Genomic DNA, 17,825 nt, shown 5'->3' on the forward strand with positions numbered 1-17,825 from the left:
TTTCCCCCCTACAAGCTCACACCCTGGTGATGGTGATGCACATTTTCATGAATGCAAGATTAAATAACAAAAGTGATAACATGTCAGAGGCTATTGCCTGTACTTTGACATGTGACTGACTCTGACATGATGTGAAGTGATTTGAAGCGACCACGCTCCTTTAGTTTCAAGCTCTAAACCAACACGTGCTGCTCTTCTTCTTGGTCATTTTTATCTATATTGTTTGAACTAGCGGCCCCTTTGAGATTGTAATGTTTTTTTTTTTCTTTCTCACAGGTGGAAGCCAAGCTGATCGACAAGCTAGACAGCCTGATGTCTGACGGCAAAGGAGATGAGACGTACAGGGAGCTCTTCAACAGCATGTGAGTTAGAGAAAGGAGCAGAGAAAGAAGCTTCCAATATGGAGCAGAGGGACGCAGGGGTGCATACTTACTCATATTGATCTAATTACCTTGGATTTTATAGGAAAAGGGGTTGGATCAGGTGGACAGTGGGCTATGTAATGTGTCCCATAGAGCCACTCAAGGATTAGCAGTAAAATCATAGTAAATGCATCAATAAAGATGCCATGTCAGGATACCAGGACACTTCCACTAACAGACAAAATAGCTGTTTATTGAGTCCAGTGACCTAAATGATGCAGCTGCAACGCGCAGCTCGTTTGCCTCAGTAAATGGCTGCTTTATCTGAAAGGGGACATGCATTCCGCTTTGAAAATAAGCTTTTAACCCTGGTAGCCAAACAGCACAGATACCAGCATTAATGCTCAGGGAATGCTTGTTTACCTTAATAAAATAACTGTTCAATCTGTTTAAAGCTGATTGATTGATTACAGAACATGCAGTCAGTAAGAAGAGAAGTTTTTGGTTGTTTTTTTTACGAACCCGTTGTTTAGTATTAAAGAATAAGCAGTGGGTAGCTCCTTTTTGATAGAATAATAATGCGAGGTAAGTGATAAGTATTCACCTTCATCTCCACTCACACCTCCTCTGTGGCCAGTCCTGGCCCACTCTGTCCTTGTGTCTTCAGGTCTGTGCTCCTGCATGCTTAGTGTATGTGCTCACGCTAATGTGTGTGTGTGTGTGTGTGTGTGCGTGTGTGTGTGTTTTTTGCGTGTGTGTATCCCTGCTTCATATTTTTATGTCCACCTTCACAAAGGACTACTACATTTGACCCTACATTTCAACTTAGCTTCCCAAAAACATTATTGCATTGTATGAAGCACTTTTATCTGATTCACACACCTATTGTATGTTGATTTTACTATCACATAGATGTGAATCAACTTGTGATCCTGATATGGATTTTATCAATATTCATCTACTCTAAGTGTCCCGTTGTCTTTCATAGTCAATCATTCTCTTCCCCACCATTTTTAAGTGTGAAACATCACAGAAAAACGTGTAACATCACTGCATATAATTAAGATATATCTGATCTATATTGTGCAATATGATATAAGTATGCAGTAGAGATCATTATTATTTAAATGCAATTATCCAATGCTCATGTTTATGATTTTAGCCTACTTTTATCTTTTCTTGCTTAATTGATTTAATGTTTCAGTTTAGTTTCTTAATTTATTTTCCTCATACTAACCCCGCTAACCCCTAAACTAACCTGTGTGAGTGTGTGCTGATATTAATCGTATTAATATTAATTTATTCCGCCTATGCTTCCCGCCTGGAGTAGAATTCCTCTGTTTGGTCCGTACCCTAGGTAAGACGCTCTCCTCTGTGTTCTCTCTGTGTCGTCTGTGTGAGGGGGAACAGCGGGAAGGGTATAACTTCGTCCAGTTGAGATAATGAATCAATTAAAATAATCTATTTAGGTGGCAAAACAGTATATGAGCAATTGTGATTTTTATTTTAGCCACCTTGGGTATCTTATATGGTTAACTCCCACAGGCAGGCCAGTAAGCATAGGTGATACTGGTGTGACTGGGATTGATTTCGTCTTTGCTTCGCCTCCTTTTCTTTTCTAGTAATTTCTTCTTCCTTTTCCCTTATCCCCCGCCACTTTCCTTTTTCCATTTGCCCTCTTTCATCTCGTGTCTCTTTTGATCTCAACATCTCTCTATCTTGTCCTCCAGCCTGCTGAAGAAGATTGAGAGAGAGACCTGGAGGGAGAGTGGCATCTCTCTGATCGCTACCGTCACTCGCTTAATGGAGAGGTTGCTGGACTATAGGTGAGAGTGCACGCGAACACTCTCCCACACATGCATACATGCTTTATCAATTTTAATGAGGTTTGTGAACAGTTTTTTTTTTTTTATTAATCATAGCTTTGGATGTTTTATGATGTTTCTATCACAGAGATTGTATGAAGCTGGGCGAAGTGGATGGAAAAAAGATTGGATGTACTGTCAGTTTACTGGTGAGTAGCGGTCACTCCAAGAGTCTGTTTGGTCTAGAACTGCATCAGTGAGGGATAGCCGACTTGTTATTGGCCGTTACCAAACCAGATGAATCCTGTCCAGATGAATCCTCTGGGGGACAGCTTTTTTCATCCCACTTCCACTTTTTTTGTTAAACTAAGCTCAACCAACTCTTGGCAAGAACAAAAATAAGTGTTTTTATGTTTTTTTTAATATAGGTATTTATTATATTTATGTTTTTTTTATATTTGCATACATTTTGAAGACTTTTTAGTATGGCTTAAGTTTTTTTCCAGAGGTTTTCCATCTTAAAATATTGGAGCCATCTTCGTTTATGCTACAGAAAATAGAATATGTGAACATAGTAATCACACTTAATTTGTTTAATCTGCCCTAATCTGCTGCTATTACGAGTTCTATAAAGTTCAACCCTTTTTTTCGATAAAAAACAAAGTATGTGATATACTAGTTGATGTCTTCAGTTCAGACTGCTTTTATGTTTGTGTATTTTCTCTTTAATGGTGTGAAAATATAATTGAATGCTTCACACTTAGTGTATTTCATGTCCTTGACTCATAGACATTACAAAACTCTATTGTTGCTATTGTCAAGCCCTTCTGCCTACTAGGTTTTCCTTATATAACTGCAGCAATTTGTAAGAGTACCCGGGTGTGTAGGCAGATGGATCAGAAGTCAGCGCTATTCAGCAGCAAAAATATATTGTTGCACCTCCTCTTCCATAGAACAATCTGTCACTTTTAAAAGTTCTCCTCATGTGCATCTCCAACTCTCTCTATAATTTTCTATATCCCCCTCTTTCTCTTGTGATTCCTTTGTCCCTAAACCTCACCGAACCGCCCTGTCACCCTGTCAGAACTTCTACAAAACTGAGCTCAACAAAGAGGAGATGTACATCCGCTACATTCACAAACTGTACGACCTGCACTTTAAAGCACAAAACTACACAGGTACGTGTCAAGGAGTGACTCTAACATACAGTGTGTGTTAACATGTGAGATAGAGATACGTTATTGTGATCCTACTGCATATGGCAATTAGGGGAGACCCTTAATAATTAAATATTTGACGATTATGGAGCCTGATTTCACTACATAGTGGCGGAAACAAAGTATATGAAGAGGTCACTCCAGTCTGACTATATGGGGATGCTGAAAGTCTGATTTTACGTAGAATTTCTTGGTTTCTCCAAATAAATCATAACAAATATTGCCAATTTTGGTATTGATATCAGCAAATTAATCAAACAGATTATAAAAATGTGAAAATAATTATTGTGTGGCTGATTAAAAACATTTTTCACACAAATATTTTTCCTTATGTTCCTCATTGTTTCATTACTCTAGACAGACACCTGCACACAAACAGTGCTGTCCCCTGGTGTTGCCAGGGCCTAAGAAAGTGGATGTAACCTATCCTATTATAAAATATGATAAGTCAAGAGGACAAATTGTTTAATTGTGTGTTTTAGCTTGTTTGTCTGTACATCCTAATGTATTTCCTGAACTGCTCCCATAATGTGCACATGAACTCCTGACTCTTTCTTTGTGTTTCTCTTTGCCACAGAGGCATCGTACACCCTGCTGCTGTACGACGAGCTACTTGAATGGTCAGATAGGCCGCTCAGAGAGTTCCTCAACTACCCCATGCAGAGCGAGTGGCAACGAAAGGAGTATCTGCACCTCACTATCGTCCAGAACTTCGACAGGGGGAAGGTGAGCTGGAACGCAAACATCTCTCACACACCCACCCACACTGCGTTTGTAGTACTTTGTTGACTGATGAACAGAAACAAAGACAATTCCTCTCTCATTCCTTTTGTGGCACACTGTAGCACTGGCTTTTTCATGGGTATATAAAGACCGGTGCATGGAGCTTAAAGATATGTTGGTATCTACAAGCTTATATGCTCTAACACCTTTATGTAAAGAAACATGACAAGATGTAAATATCCTGCCTCCTCAATCAGTATCAATCTTAATCAAATAAGCTCTGTTTTAGAAGATACTAAAACAAAGAAACTCTGTGAAAACCAGCTTCAAAAATAGCAGGAATGCTGTACATTATATGGCTTCTCATGCATATTGTAAAATGTGACTCCAATTCCTGGCATTGACAAAAATACCTATCACTTGCGGTCTGAGATTTAATTTCTACCTGTAGTGAGCTGTGACAACGGCTCGAAGCATCAACACATCCTCGGTTTAATCAGATGAATCTCTGGCGGCTGTAATTAAGGCAGGATCCATATCGACCCAACAATATCCCACACAATATTCCTTTAAGAAATATTGTGGGAGACGGTGACAGCAAGACTGACCGGGGAAGCGTGACTGGCATCAGTGGTTTAGGATTTTAGGCAGCTGCTAAGAATGAACAGTGAGTTTGGCAGCTTAAACAGAGCTCAACTGATTTAGGACATAGCAGCATTTGAGAAGTAGTTCACAGGCTTTTCTTTATTTTTGTAACTCAAGGAAGGACATTTTTGTGACCTACTCCCACTTCTCCTCTCTGCTGATTCTATCTCTTTATCCTAACATTCTTTGCCACTGTTCTCACCTCTCAGGGAAAAGTGTCATTATGGAAACCCTCCAAAGTTACACACAGGCATAAAAAAAACCAACCTGTCAGCATCCTTGATGAAATAACATAACTCTACGGAATCATTAAAACTGCTCCCCTCGTTACTCATAGTCCAATTTCCCTTCACTTTACGAGCTATGCCATCTGCCGGTGCTGCCGCACAGGGATCAGAAGGCAGCGGGAAAGGGAAAGCTTTTCATTTAATTAGCACGATGGCTGGGTTCTGCGTGTACCTGCATGAAGAGGTTAGATTTGTTTCTTGATATTGTTGACTCACCAGTGCCATCCGGTGGGGGAACTACAGCCTAGCAGCACCAAACACTGCAGAGCGACTTTCAAATAGCCTTCTATTCATATGTACTCGTCAATCAAATGGATAGTTATGATCTTCCTTCCTATTGTATATATTTGCTTCCTTTTGAGACAGGACACCGTGAGCATGAGGATAAATAAATGTGTGTTTTTATGTCCTCAGTGTTGGGAGAATGGCATCATCCTGTGCAGAGAGCTAGCCGACCAATATGAGTCTTTCTACGACTACAGGAACTTGAGCAAGATGAGGGTGAGTTGTCCATAATAAAGAAGATGTAGAGACTCAAGAATATTTATTAGTTGAAGTCTTACCATGTGATGATGGGGTCATTCAGGAAAACTAGGAACGAAACAAAATAATAACTTTTATTCATATTGTGCACCTACTAAATCATCTGTTATGCGTTTGTCAATGCACCAAACCCCTTATTGGTTGCAATCTGTTGGTTTGTATTCAGTATTGTCATTTATTTCCATTTGCCAGATGATGGAAGCCTCTCTCTATGACAAGATCATGGACCAGCAAAGACTAGAACCTGAGTTTTTCAGAGTGGGTTTTTATGGAAAGAAGTTTCCTTTCTTCTTAAGGGTAAGTCAATCTCCATATTCCCTCTTTGTCATAATCCCCATTTGTCAGTAGCGAATTGAATAGAGTTATACTTTTACCCTCTCCAAAGAAGAAAGAGACTTGCAGGAAGAATTAACTTTTCTTATATAAGACTCCTCCAGTGTAAGGTGACATTCAGCAACTCTTATTCAATGCCATCTAATGATGTAACACGCCCCGTCCTTGTTGGAGTTTGCAGCTGGAAGCTGCAGTCGCAATGCGTGGCCACTAGATGTCAATCTAACCCCACGCTCTGCTCTGCTCCTCCTCTGCAGAATAAAGAGTTTGTGTGCCGCGGCCATGACTACGAGAGGCTGGAGGCTTTCCAGCAGCGGATGCTCAACGAGTTTCCCCACGCCATCGCCATGCAGCATGTCAACCAGCCAGACCAGACCATATACCAGGCAGACGCGCAGTGTATCCTTTCTGTAGACAGAGGAGCTTAAGAAATTAATCCACAAGCATGGACCATACTGAGCAGACACAGTCAAATGTGCGGAAATGCATAATAAAAAAAAATGACAACAGCACAGGATGGATACACACACAAATGGAGGCTTCCACACAGCGTGCTTTGTGTTTACATCCATGCAATTACCTGAACACACACACACACACACACACACACACACACACACACACACACACACACACACACACACACACACACACACACATACTGTTCTGAACATTATGTTCAGCATATTGAATCTCATTCAAGAAAGCACTCAAAAACACGCAATGGACACGTGCCTTAAGCACAAAGGGTCGAATGTCAAAATGTTTATTTTTTTACTTGCTCGCTATTATAAGAGAAGCTCTAAAATGATAGAAATGTTGATACGACAGGCATTGGGGTGCTTCATTTATTTCATTGTGTGCAATAAGCTTAAAAGCAGCAGTGGGTGGCTCAAGGACTTTTTTACCTTGGGTTTTTTCTGCCTTGCCTTCAGATTTTTGCCAGTTGCACGAATATAAAGATACAAAGTTTCATCTAAAGTTACAGTTCATACTCTCCTAAAAAATATTCTGTAATCGAACATACAAATGCACTGTTTAATAAAGAGGAATTCAACATTACTAATACTCAAGATGACTTAAAGTAAGTAAGTTCTAATAATGCACTGTTTTACAAAACATTTCTTTGTTAACCATTATGGAAATACCTATAAAAAATGTGCTCTATACATCTTTTAAATGCAGTTCACATCAACCATTTATTGCAACATTACACATTTTAGTTTGGCGGTGTGGCCCTGCTTCTGTGACGCAACATTTAAACATTTAAACATGAACACTTATGATAGAAACATACAGAATTCCCGAACAGAACTCAGCGCTGTTGTGTAGAGTATGAAAGAAACCAACCATACACCCTTACATAACTCAAATCACCGACTCACATGAAGAGCTATACTCTTCATTTCAAATTCAGCTATACAATATGGGAGCTTTTTTAATAATTCACACTGACGTATGGGACAACTGTTGGCCTATATAGACGGAGAAGGAGAGAAAAGAAAGCCAGATGGAGGACAGAGAGACATGTTTAAGGCACTCTGCTTTTTTTTCTCATGTATGCATGTGATGTGTTTGTTCGTATGTGCTTCCCTTACTGAAAAGGACAGGGGTTGTCTGAATGAATTAGGACACCGCTGTGTTATTCACACGCTAATCAATAGAGTCTCTGAGATCGCCCACCCAGCTGTAAAGCCTTGTTGCAAACACTCATGCATATGAATGTATGTACATTAGCTGTCCTAACTCATATTTCTCTGGTCAAGTCGCTCATGAGTGCAGGGGTTGCTTGACAAACACTGCATCACTTCCTGCTCCTCTTTTCTCCTCCACTTCTCACGCTGACAAATCTTAGTACTTATTGGTTATTAAGAAACAGAGAACTTGCTGTTTTTGGTGACATTTGTTTTTTTCTATGTGTAATATTGTTAGGCATATATTGCAAGAGAGATGTACTTATCTCAAAGACGCATACTTCGTCACCCTGTAAACCTCTGCTTGTGTGTGTGTCCTTGTCCTCTGTGTGAGTGTATCTGCAATCTCCCATGTTCTTTCAGGTCACTGAACAAATCTTGTGAGTTTTAGTGTACAGTGCTTTCCCTTGTCACTCCGTTGTACTTTCCTTAACTTCCGGTGCTTCCAGACCTGCAGATCTATGCCGTAACCCCCATCCCAGAGAGTCAGGATGTGCTGCAGAGAGATGGAGTGCCTGACAACATCAAAAGCTTCTACAAGTTCAATCACATCTGGAGGTTCAGATATGACCGGCCCTTTCACAAGGGCACCAAAGACAAGGAGAATGAATTCAAGGTACGGAGGGGGAAAAAGGGAATTCACTAGAGAGAAAGATGATGATGATGATGATGATGATGATGATGGATATTGACACACAAAGCACAAAAAGTAGACACATATGCACAACACACACAGGTTGAGAAGACAATGTGACATAGATATTTCTCTTCATTTGTGTAATTTCATCCACTTTCGCTCCATAAATTTGTCAGTTTTGTGGGGATATGACGAGCTTTTGGATAATGAAATTGCAGCCTTTTACAGCTTGTCATGTGCTATAGAATAAAGAGTAAGAATTCTAGTTTTTTTTATATTTCAGAGTTCAAAATGATACATTTATGATCATTAGCATTTTTTTCACAGAAAAAAAGAAGTGAAACAGCTTGTGCATGGATCATAGGCTTCCTCTGCCAAAATATGAGCCTGTGTATAACGCATGTTTTATTCATCATGATACATGTCTGTAACACTAATTATACTTAGGTACTAGTCAGAATGAAGTCTTATCAGCCTGACTCACACACATACAAACCCACACAGCTGCACACACTCTAAACACATCCATACACACACCGTGAAGACCCTGATATTAGGCTCATAAATATTCAATATTAATACACACACACACCATGCAGTCATTTCATCTCGGTTCCATCAAAGGTATTTGACCAAATTGAATTACGATATCGCATTTCCATCAGTGCTGGATATCTCTGGCCCTCAGGTGGGAATAAGATGTATGATAAACTTTTGCATGGTGACAAGAGTGTAAAGCAGCCAGTATGGTGTGATCAGTCATAATAAAGTAGAAAAGAAAGCTGTTTCAGAAATTCAACATAGAAGTTTCTTGTAAAAAAAAAAATGTAATGTTTCCAAAAGGGTCAAGACTTTAAATCTTTTGCCAGCTTTTCCCTTTCAACTTCCCGCTCTTAAACTGTAATACATGTTTTTTTTTTGTTTTTTTCAAGAGTTGTTCAGGTGGGTTTCTTGGCCTTAAAAAGCAGAAAATCAATAAAGGGGCAGCCGGGTTGTGTAGTGAGTCGGAAGGCCCTTCATCAGGTACACTGAGGACACTGGATCGATGCGGCATGTCAGCACTCATCAGATCTGCTGGAGTGTCCTTGATCAAAACTACAGGGTTCTAAACTAAACTTAAAATAAGTTAGGTTAGCGCTTGTTAGCAAATGTCAGCATGCTAACATGCTAAACTAACACATAAACATGGCAAAAAAAAAATGACCCCTTCTTAACATCAATGTGTCAGCATTGTCACTTTTAGCATGTTAGCCTACTGCTGTTAGCATTTAGCTCAACGCACTAAATACAGCCTCATAGAGAGTCTTAGTTTTGGTTGTATTCAAAGTGAAAGCTTATTCTTGACATTGGAAACAGTAGCTTGACAATAAAATGAGGGAATACAGCTTGAGATAGTAAGTGGACCACAATGAAGATTTTCTTGTCAAACAATCTTTTAGATAAATGATTGATGATCTTTAAAATGTCAGTAGATAGAATACATAAATGACATTCACTTTCTTTTAACTACTTTCTGTTCTTCGTGTCTCTAGATGTGTTTACAGCACACATAGTGTGAACGTTACAGCAGGTGCTCCACTATAGCGTGAATCTGTTATGTTAATAGCCTGCAGTGAAAGCTGGAGTTTTTTAGTTTATGTGCTGTCAGAATAACCTTGTGGGATGTTGGTAAATTGACAAGCACGCTGGCTGACAGAGTAAGTGGTGGAACATGAATGATGATATGAGATATAAGACATGACATCTGACCTGCTCCTTCAAGTGGGTGTTTGGCAGCAGTACTCTACATGTTTCCCTCAAACTGTGTATACGTAATTACATTTTGTGATGTCTGCCAGAGATGGAGTGCATGTGTGCATCAAGCATAAGGCTCTATGGATTTTTTTTGTTGTTTAAGTGTGTTAAGCAATCAGCTAACACTGACAAGTGTTGTGTGTTAATGCAGAGCCTGTGGGTGGAGAGGACAACCCTGACTCTGGTCCAGAGTCTTCCAGGCATCTCCCGCTGGTTCGAAGTGGAAAAGAGAGAGCTGGTGAGTGTGACCACCTGTGATTAAAGAACCATGAAGACATAAATGCAACACACAGGCATCTCGCACAAGGGAAACTGCAATACACTTTTATTTCTGCAGGTTACAATTTAGAGTACTGCCAGCCAATACCCAAGTATTGATTCAAGTCATTTCATTGAACAACAACAATGACCTGGGTCATGACTTTTGGGCTATTGGACACATTTCATTTCCTCAATTGAATAGATTAGATGTCGTGCTAAAAATCGAATTGCTTTGCTTTTATTCCCAACGTCCATTTTTTAAAATTGATTTTTGTATTGTTTTTTATTTTACCAACCTGGAATCAGTCCATTGCTTCACGTAAATCCCCTCAAAAGCTTTCTGACTTGGATTTTCTCTTACAGATCTCTAAGGAGTGGGAGTATTTTGAATGATGTTTGTCCAGCGTATGCAAAACATAACACAGTATCCCTGTTGGTCTAAGCGCATATTCTATGATTGTGAACCCAGTGTTATTTTATGATATTTATGCAGTGCAATAGCATTTAGAATGCAGAACCTGGCAAAAGCTTTATCAGAAAGAGGATTAGGCTTTGTGTGAGAGGAAGAAAAAGAGAGAAACAAATGCAGGATAAAGGGAAAAACATTTTGTATGCATCCATGAGTAAACGCAAAAGTGTACTAAATATGTGTGTTTGCAATAATACAGTGTGTGCCTTTTATATAAATCTGCTATAATCCTTATATTTAAATTAACAATGGCTCAAATGCTATGTGTACTTAAAAGGTGTAGCAGGTAGTGATGAATACTTGTAAAAAGTAAAAAACATTGATATTAGCATTTCATGGCCCACAGCTTTTCTGTTTTTTGTTTGCACATATTTCTTTCTGGAGTTGGTGGAGAACAAAAATAGAGCTAAAAGAATATGCATGACACTTTCATTTATCATTTGGCAGAAACACAACTCTTAATGAATGTGAATGTTGCCACATACTTGCTGGATGTGTAAATAAGTAGCTGTTAGCTAACAAGTTCACCTCTTAAAACTGAGAAGATGATATGTCCATATCCAATTCCCCAAAGGGCCCCACATTTTGTTAATGTAGGTTTGCTATTGTTTTATTTCCATAATAAGATATTTTAATGACTTTTTTCTGTCAATTCTTAATGGCAAAATTCTAAGGTGGCCAATACTTGCCAGCAGGTGAAGGCCAACCCCAGATTCACTCTTGTTTCGGAACAAGCTATATTTGTGTTTTCTCTGCGCTGTGTCAGCCATTTTCATAGCTTACTCTTGGATGGGTGCTCATGATCTGGCACCTGATAGCTCAGTTTTTAGAGAGGGTGGCGCCCATAAAACGTCCCGCACACAGCAAATAAGACAATGCAAGTAGAGGGCAGGGTTTCTGCAGATGCAGACACCACCACACACCTCTAGAGGGTCATATGTGACTGAGAGACACATTTAGAAATCCTACTTTTTCTTCCTTGAAGGTAAAATTGTGTAAATGTTATTGTTTTTGCAAGAAATGTGAATAGACATTTGTTTGTTTTTTTTGCAAATGTGAAGCGTATTTGCAACTTTTACGCAGAAATTTGTTTAGCATGTAGACTTTAGAGAGCTCCCTTTTAGAGCTACAGAAGAAGTTGCCCCTTCAAAGTTTTCGATTTTATATTTCATCTACCACATCTCCCCTTCGCAGGTGGAGGTAAGCCCGCTGGAGAACGCCATCGAGGTGATCGAGAACAAGAACTTACAGCTACGCACATTGATCACCCAGTGTCAGAGCCGGCAGATGCAGAACATCAACCCCCTCACCATGTGCCTCAATGGGGTCATCGACGCCGCTGTCAACGGGGGGCTGGCCCGCTACCAAGAGGTAAGGATTGATTGATGGATGGAGGATAAGGTTGGTGGGTTTTTTGAGACCGTGGCAGAAGTTAGGAGCGCTGACATATGGATTGCTTAATGATGCATGAAGGTGAGTTCTAGCAGAGAGACGTATGGACGGAGAGTGTTTTGCGGAGGGGAGGAGTGGATGAACAGATGGATGGGAGGATACATGAATGGCTGGGTGAAGGTTTGAATGATATGTTGGACAGAATGGATAGATGAGTGGAAAGCAGGAGGGGTGGAAGTGGGAGAATTAGATGTAGGGATGGGTGGATGGATGGGTGGATGGGGAGTTTGGATGATGGATGGCCGGATGGATGAGAGGAGAAAGAGGGGTCAGGTCAGAATATGGCAGATTGAGGAGTGGAAGGAAGGAGTATAGCGAAATGAATGGCTAATAATGGCTGATTGAATGAGATGGGAGTGTTTATGCAGCTGCTTTATTATATGCTGAAGTGCTAGCAGACTGACACACAGATTGGTAGAGAAAAAACTGGAATATAGTCCATCCAACAGACAGACATTAGCATCTACAGCCCCTTCCAAAAGCTCCTTGACAGTAGATAATTGCAGGATAACAATACAGTACAATTTCACAACCAGGAGGAGCTCAATTGAAGACTAAAAAAGGATTCTAAAAATGTTTTTTTACCCTCAACAAACCGAGTGGACTCAGCGACTTGCTCGTGTCGCATAGCAACCACCCTTTTCCACCGGGAGCGTGTTTGTGGGGGTTCATTTTTGTGCATGAATGTGTGTGTGGGCATTTACAGTATATGTGTGTGTGTGTTTGTGAGTGCATATTTGGTTTTTGCAGAAGAGCGTGCTTCTGTGTAGAAGTACCCTATTAAAGGTTTGTAGGAAACTTGATAGAGCCGCAAGGGTTGCTGAAGTGCTTTCCACCTTCACTGCCATTATTTTGTTAGAAAAATGATAGCATATTTCTATGATTATTGGCTTCAAAATACTTACAGAGCAGCCCTTAACTTTTTCTACTCTTTTGCCAGCATCATGCATATATTTCTATATGTATAATTGAATAGATGGGATTTCTCTGGGTAAAAATGAATCCCTTATCTTTCCTTAATTTATATTTTCGTTTCATACACAATAAAAAAGTGACACATATTCCAATTATTTTGCATGAAACAGGTGGAGCTGTTTCTGCAGCAAACACACAAGAGTCATTTTTCTTTGCATAACACCGCATGCAGAACCCCTCGGAGAAACATGCCGCAAATCAATTAATTTCCCCGCGTAAAGCCGATTGACAGCTGGAGAGGTTTGCTGGGCTACAAATGAAAGAGAAATTGTCATTATTAATATTCAGATGTATTGCTTTAGTTTGAGTTGAAACCCTTGAGGGGGAATGCCGTCTGATTTATCCCCTCTCCTTCCCGCTTCCCCTTAGCGTTCCATCTCTAATTGGACTTTTCTAATGATTAACTGAGCTACTCCATGGCGAAGACTCACTCCCTGCAGACCGACGAAAAATTTCCATCATTCGTAGGAAGCTTATTGATTTTTTTTTTTTTTGCTGCTGCCTTGTCCGAAGGTCTTTGGATGGAGTTTCCCTTCTCTCTTGTAGAATTACTGCCTTGGTAGTGTTGTATATGCTCTTTATAGTACATCGTTTGTAAAGAGCGTAATAACTTTTATGCAATCAAATAATTTATTTTTCTTCTTTGTAATCTATTTTGCATGGTTTAATAAAAGAGTAAAGTGCTATCATAAACAGTGCATACTAATATAAGCTATCTTGATGAAGATAGCATCAGAAGATTATTATTTTTTTTAAATAATACCTTTCCTCGTTTTGTTTTAGTCTAAAGCCGTAGTCGCACGCATTCATTGACAGGCATCTACCATTATTTGTGTGTGACACATTTGAAGCAGCATCGAGAATCTTTTTTCTTTAACTGTCATCTGGATCTGTCTCTTTGGAGATTAACAGCTGCGTTTTGGGAGAGGAAACCGTGCTGATCTTTTTTAGCAAACTCCCCCTTTACCTTCCCTTCCCTTATTTTTGTGTGCGTCTCCCTCTCTGGCAGATTCGAAAGCAGAGTGTGAGCTGGGCCTTTCATCGGCTCGTCTTCTCTCCTCTTTGTGTACTCTGATGCAGATTGAAAAGGATTTAACATAATCTGTTGACACATCACAAGTGTCCATAACATTGTAAACAGCGAGGGACTGGCATTTAAATGTATGGCTACTACAAAAAAACGGATCATTCAAAGCAGACCCGGACATTTCTCATTTTATCTGTTTCTCCTTGAAGTCGCCCTTTTGAAGAAAATGTCTGGAGAAGCGAATAGAAAGCGCACTCTGAAACCCATAATTATGATGAATCTAAGGAGACACGATCTTTAGCAGGAAGCAGTTACACCAATGCACACGATTATAAAAAATAAAAAAAAGCTTTTAAAATCTGGGACCAAAATTGCTCCCTAAAATCAAAGTAAAATCAATCCCTTGATCCCACCATTTGGCATAGTTTCTCTATTTCTATCCTCTGTGTACTTTGATTCTGGTCCCTGAACTTGATTTTGATATGACAACACAAAAAACCCAGGTGGGAGCATTACACCCCATTTGAGCTCAATGTGAGTTTACTCCGTTTGGATATTTGCTCAGTTTGTTCGTGAAATGCTTTTCAAGGATTCAACAGAAATGTGTGGACACTAATTCACTGTGTCAGCCCAGCGGGGATTCAGGTAACACTGCAGCGCAGAATGCCTAAGTGTCATCTCCCGGTGTGCGCATAACAGATGTTCTGCATTTTTTGTCTCCACACAGGCCTTCTTTGTGAAGGACTACATTATGAATCACCCTGAGGATGGCGAGAAGATTGGGCGACTGAGAGAACTCATGTTTGAACAGGTCTGTAATAAAAGATTTGTGCGTTAAGTTGAGTGTATCGTACGCTCATTATGTGTTTTCAATGCAAAGGAAATAAATGAAAAGACCATGAACATGGTTATCAGGAATAGGCCACCTTTTATCAAACAGCATGTTTTAGTGTGACAGTTCATTCCTGCTCTTGGAAACAGCGTGTGACAAAACACTCTCAACTCAAGGTCCACTTACATGCTCGTTCCGGAGCTTTCTCAATATGCACAACAAGCGAGGACTTGGACCTAGTGGTGCCAAACAGAAACTGGGCAGATACCTGTGTCTGAGAGTTAAAAAAAAACATGGATTTTATCGGCCAGTATTCATCATAATTAGCATATAAGAATACAATCATTTTTTATATAGATCCCTTAACACTGGTGTTTCAAAAGAATTGTCACCAAGTTATGTACTAAGTGGAATATTTCCTGGTGTTTCTGTAATGCAATTATTTAGTTCAGCTCTAATAATGACTATAATAATAATACATTTGATTTTTAAAGTGCTCTTGCAGACTCAAAAGCACTCAAGCTCTAGTGCCTTTTTTAGGTGAGAGTAGCTTGGTTTTGCTGGGATTAGCTTTTTTTCCCCATGATATTTACTGTGTCTCATTTATTTCACAAAATTCTTTTTTTAAAGTTGTAAAATATTGCATAAATAAATGGCCAAACAAAAAACTCAATTCACAATTAAATTTGTGAAGTGGAAAGTATTCCACTGAATTTGACAATTTGCAGACTCATTTTAACCAAGCGCGTCTGGAACAAATGAGCCAAATATTTTTGCAATTTACACAGATGACTTACAGATGAAGTAGGAGGAATACAAGCTCGGTTTATCTCTCGACTCGCTTGTTTGTAATATCCAGGGACGTTAATTAGTTTTTTGTTTTGCAGGCACACATTCTGGAGTACGGCCTCGCTGTGCACGAGAAGTTTGTTCCCCAGGACATGAGACCTCTCCACAAGAAGTTAGTGGACCAGTTCCATCTGATGAAATCCAGTCTTGGCATACAGGTAAGCCAGAAAACAAGACCTGGTGACACTCCAGTACAACTTTAACAATCCCACTTATGTTAAAAGATTTCACTCAATTCACTAAACATTTAATGGATGTGCACACTGTGTGGCTGACAACAGATGCCGACCGCTGTGTTTAGACTACGAGTGAATGGCCCCCTCAGTCCTCCCAGGAGAAAGCCTACCCTCATTAAACATACTTCCTTTTTCCTGGTTTTGTGTACTTTATTGACATACCACATGCTGGCGTGAAGCATTTAATCATGTGCACTGCCTCTTCTCCAATTTGAAATCCCCAGGAGTTTCCGGCTTATGTGCGTGCAAGCCCAGTGCACTTCACCAACGGGAGCCCACGAACATGCAGGAACTCTGTGCCCAACATCATCAGCCCGGACGGTGGCAGAGGGGTTGCCAGGCGGAGGTGATAAGCCTCTTTTTGCTTTCTTTATTTTTTTTGTTATGTCTTTATCTTTTTTTCTTTTGTGCTCGAAATTTAAAAATCCCTCCAAAAGCTCCTTTGCTTCAGTATTAAGTTTCATATTTTCTGTGCTGCCCTTCTTTATTCATCTTACTTCCTTTTTTTCACTTTTTTGTCTCCCTGTCTCACCTCAAATACCACCCTCCGTGCCTTTGCTCTCTTTTCCCTTCCGTTATTTACCGGTGTGGCTCCATCTGGGCTTACAATAGGTGGGGGCTGCTGGCTGGCACCCACAGTGTTATTTTCTGTGTGGCTGCTGCCGAGCCGGCAGGCAGACTGTGAATACGTGCCAATGTGTGTGTGATTTTGATGTGTTCAGTGACCCTGCCACTCGGTCTACCTGCGACATTCTTCCTCCACAGTCTGATCCCAGGGGGCAAAGCCACACATACAGACACACACACATCACCTCCATCTCCCAGTGGCATTTCACATTTTTTACTTGTTGAGTTTTGATTTCTTTTTTCGTTTCTCTGATTGGCAACATAAAAAAAAAAAAAAAAGTTACGTATTTTGGTGAGGACTTCTGCTTTAACCTACCTTTAAAAACCCCATTGTGATTATTCTCTAACCTTTCCTTTTCTTTTCTTTGACAAGTGCTTGATGGAATGCTGTGATTGCTGCATCGATTATCTCTTTGTGATCTGACATTTTCTGTCCCTGTTTGTCTTTTTCCATCCCTGCCTGCCATTTTGTTCGGCTTTTCATGCTGAATTCTTTGGTGAGTGAAACCTCTGAAAACTAAAGAAACAAAATACCACAGCCTATGTCCCTTTATTGAAAGCCACCATAACATCTCTCTCTGTGTCTTCCTGTCACCCTCAGCCTCCCCAGTTACCCCGCGGTGAACCGCTACTCCTCGTCCTCTCTGTCGTCTCAGGCCTCCAATGAAGTCAGTAACATCACAGGGCAATCAGAGAGTTCGGATGAAGTCTTCAACATGCAGGTAATCACCCTCTCCCTCTCTCTCTCTCTCTCTCTTATACACACATACATGCAACCTCTTATGCCTTCCTACACAGCCTCACAAAGGTTCTTAAGGAAAGGAGATTGAATCCATACCCAACATTTGCCCTCGATTTCATGTGCAATACTTTTTAATCCTTTTCACTCCGTTCCACCCTCCTTTCTCTTCTCCTCTGACCTTTTCTCTCTAATGTCCTCTCCGCTTGTTCGGAGCTTTGTTAGGCCCAGAAAATTGTTGTGATTATCAAAAAAAAAGGACACAGTGCTTTGTGTGCTCCGTCCAGGCAGCTTGCTGGAGTTTGGCAGTAATCTAAA

The 17,825-nt window shown here is 40.2% G+C and overlaps 1 protein-coding gene across 1 annotated transcript in view; it reads left to right on the forward strand.

Annotated features, from left to right (window-relative positions):
* Nucleotides 1-17,825, forward strand: part of dock4b (dedicator of cytokinesis 4b) — a 112,264-nt gene that overhangs the window by 80,189 nt on the left and 14,250 nt on the right. The window contains 15 exon segments of the mRNA XM_054624425.1: nt 277-362; nt 2,093-2,188; nt 2,316-2,376; nt 3,252-3,345; nt 3,962-4,110; nt 5,454-5,540; nt 5,775-5,879; nt 6,173-6,314; nt 8,059-8,225; nt 10,192-10,278; nt 11,965-12,141; nt 14,952-15,035; nt 15,944-16,063; nt 16,366-16,487; nt 17,370-17,490. Coding sequence (XP_054480400.1) covers nt 277-362; nt 2,093-2,188; nt 2,316-2,376; nt 3,252-3,345; nt 3,962-4,110; nt 5,454-5,540; nt 5,775-5,879; nt 6,173-6,314; nt 8,059-8,225; nt 10,192-10,278; nt 11,965-12,141; nt 14,952-15,035; nt 15,944-16,063; nt 16,366-16,487; nt 17,370-17,490 — 1,698 coding nt within the window.

The sequence above is a fragment of the Anoplopoma fimbria genome, chromosome 23 (genome assembly GCF_027596085.1).
Source record: "Anoplopoma fimbria isolate UVic2021 breed Golden Eagle Sablefish chromosome 23, Afim_UVic_2022, whole genome shotgun sequence".
NCBI lineage: Eukaryota > Metazoa > Chordata > Actinopteri > Perciformes > Anoplopomatidae > Anoplopoma > Anoplopoma fimbria.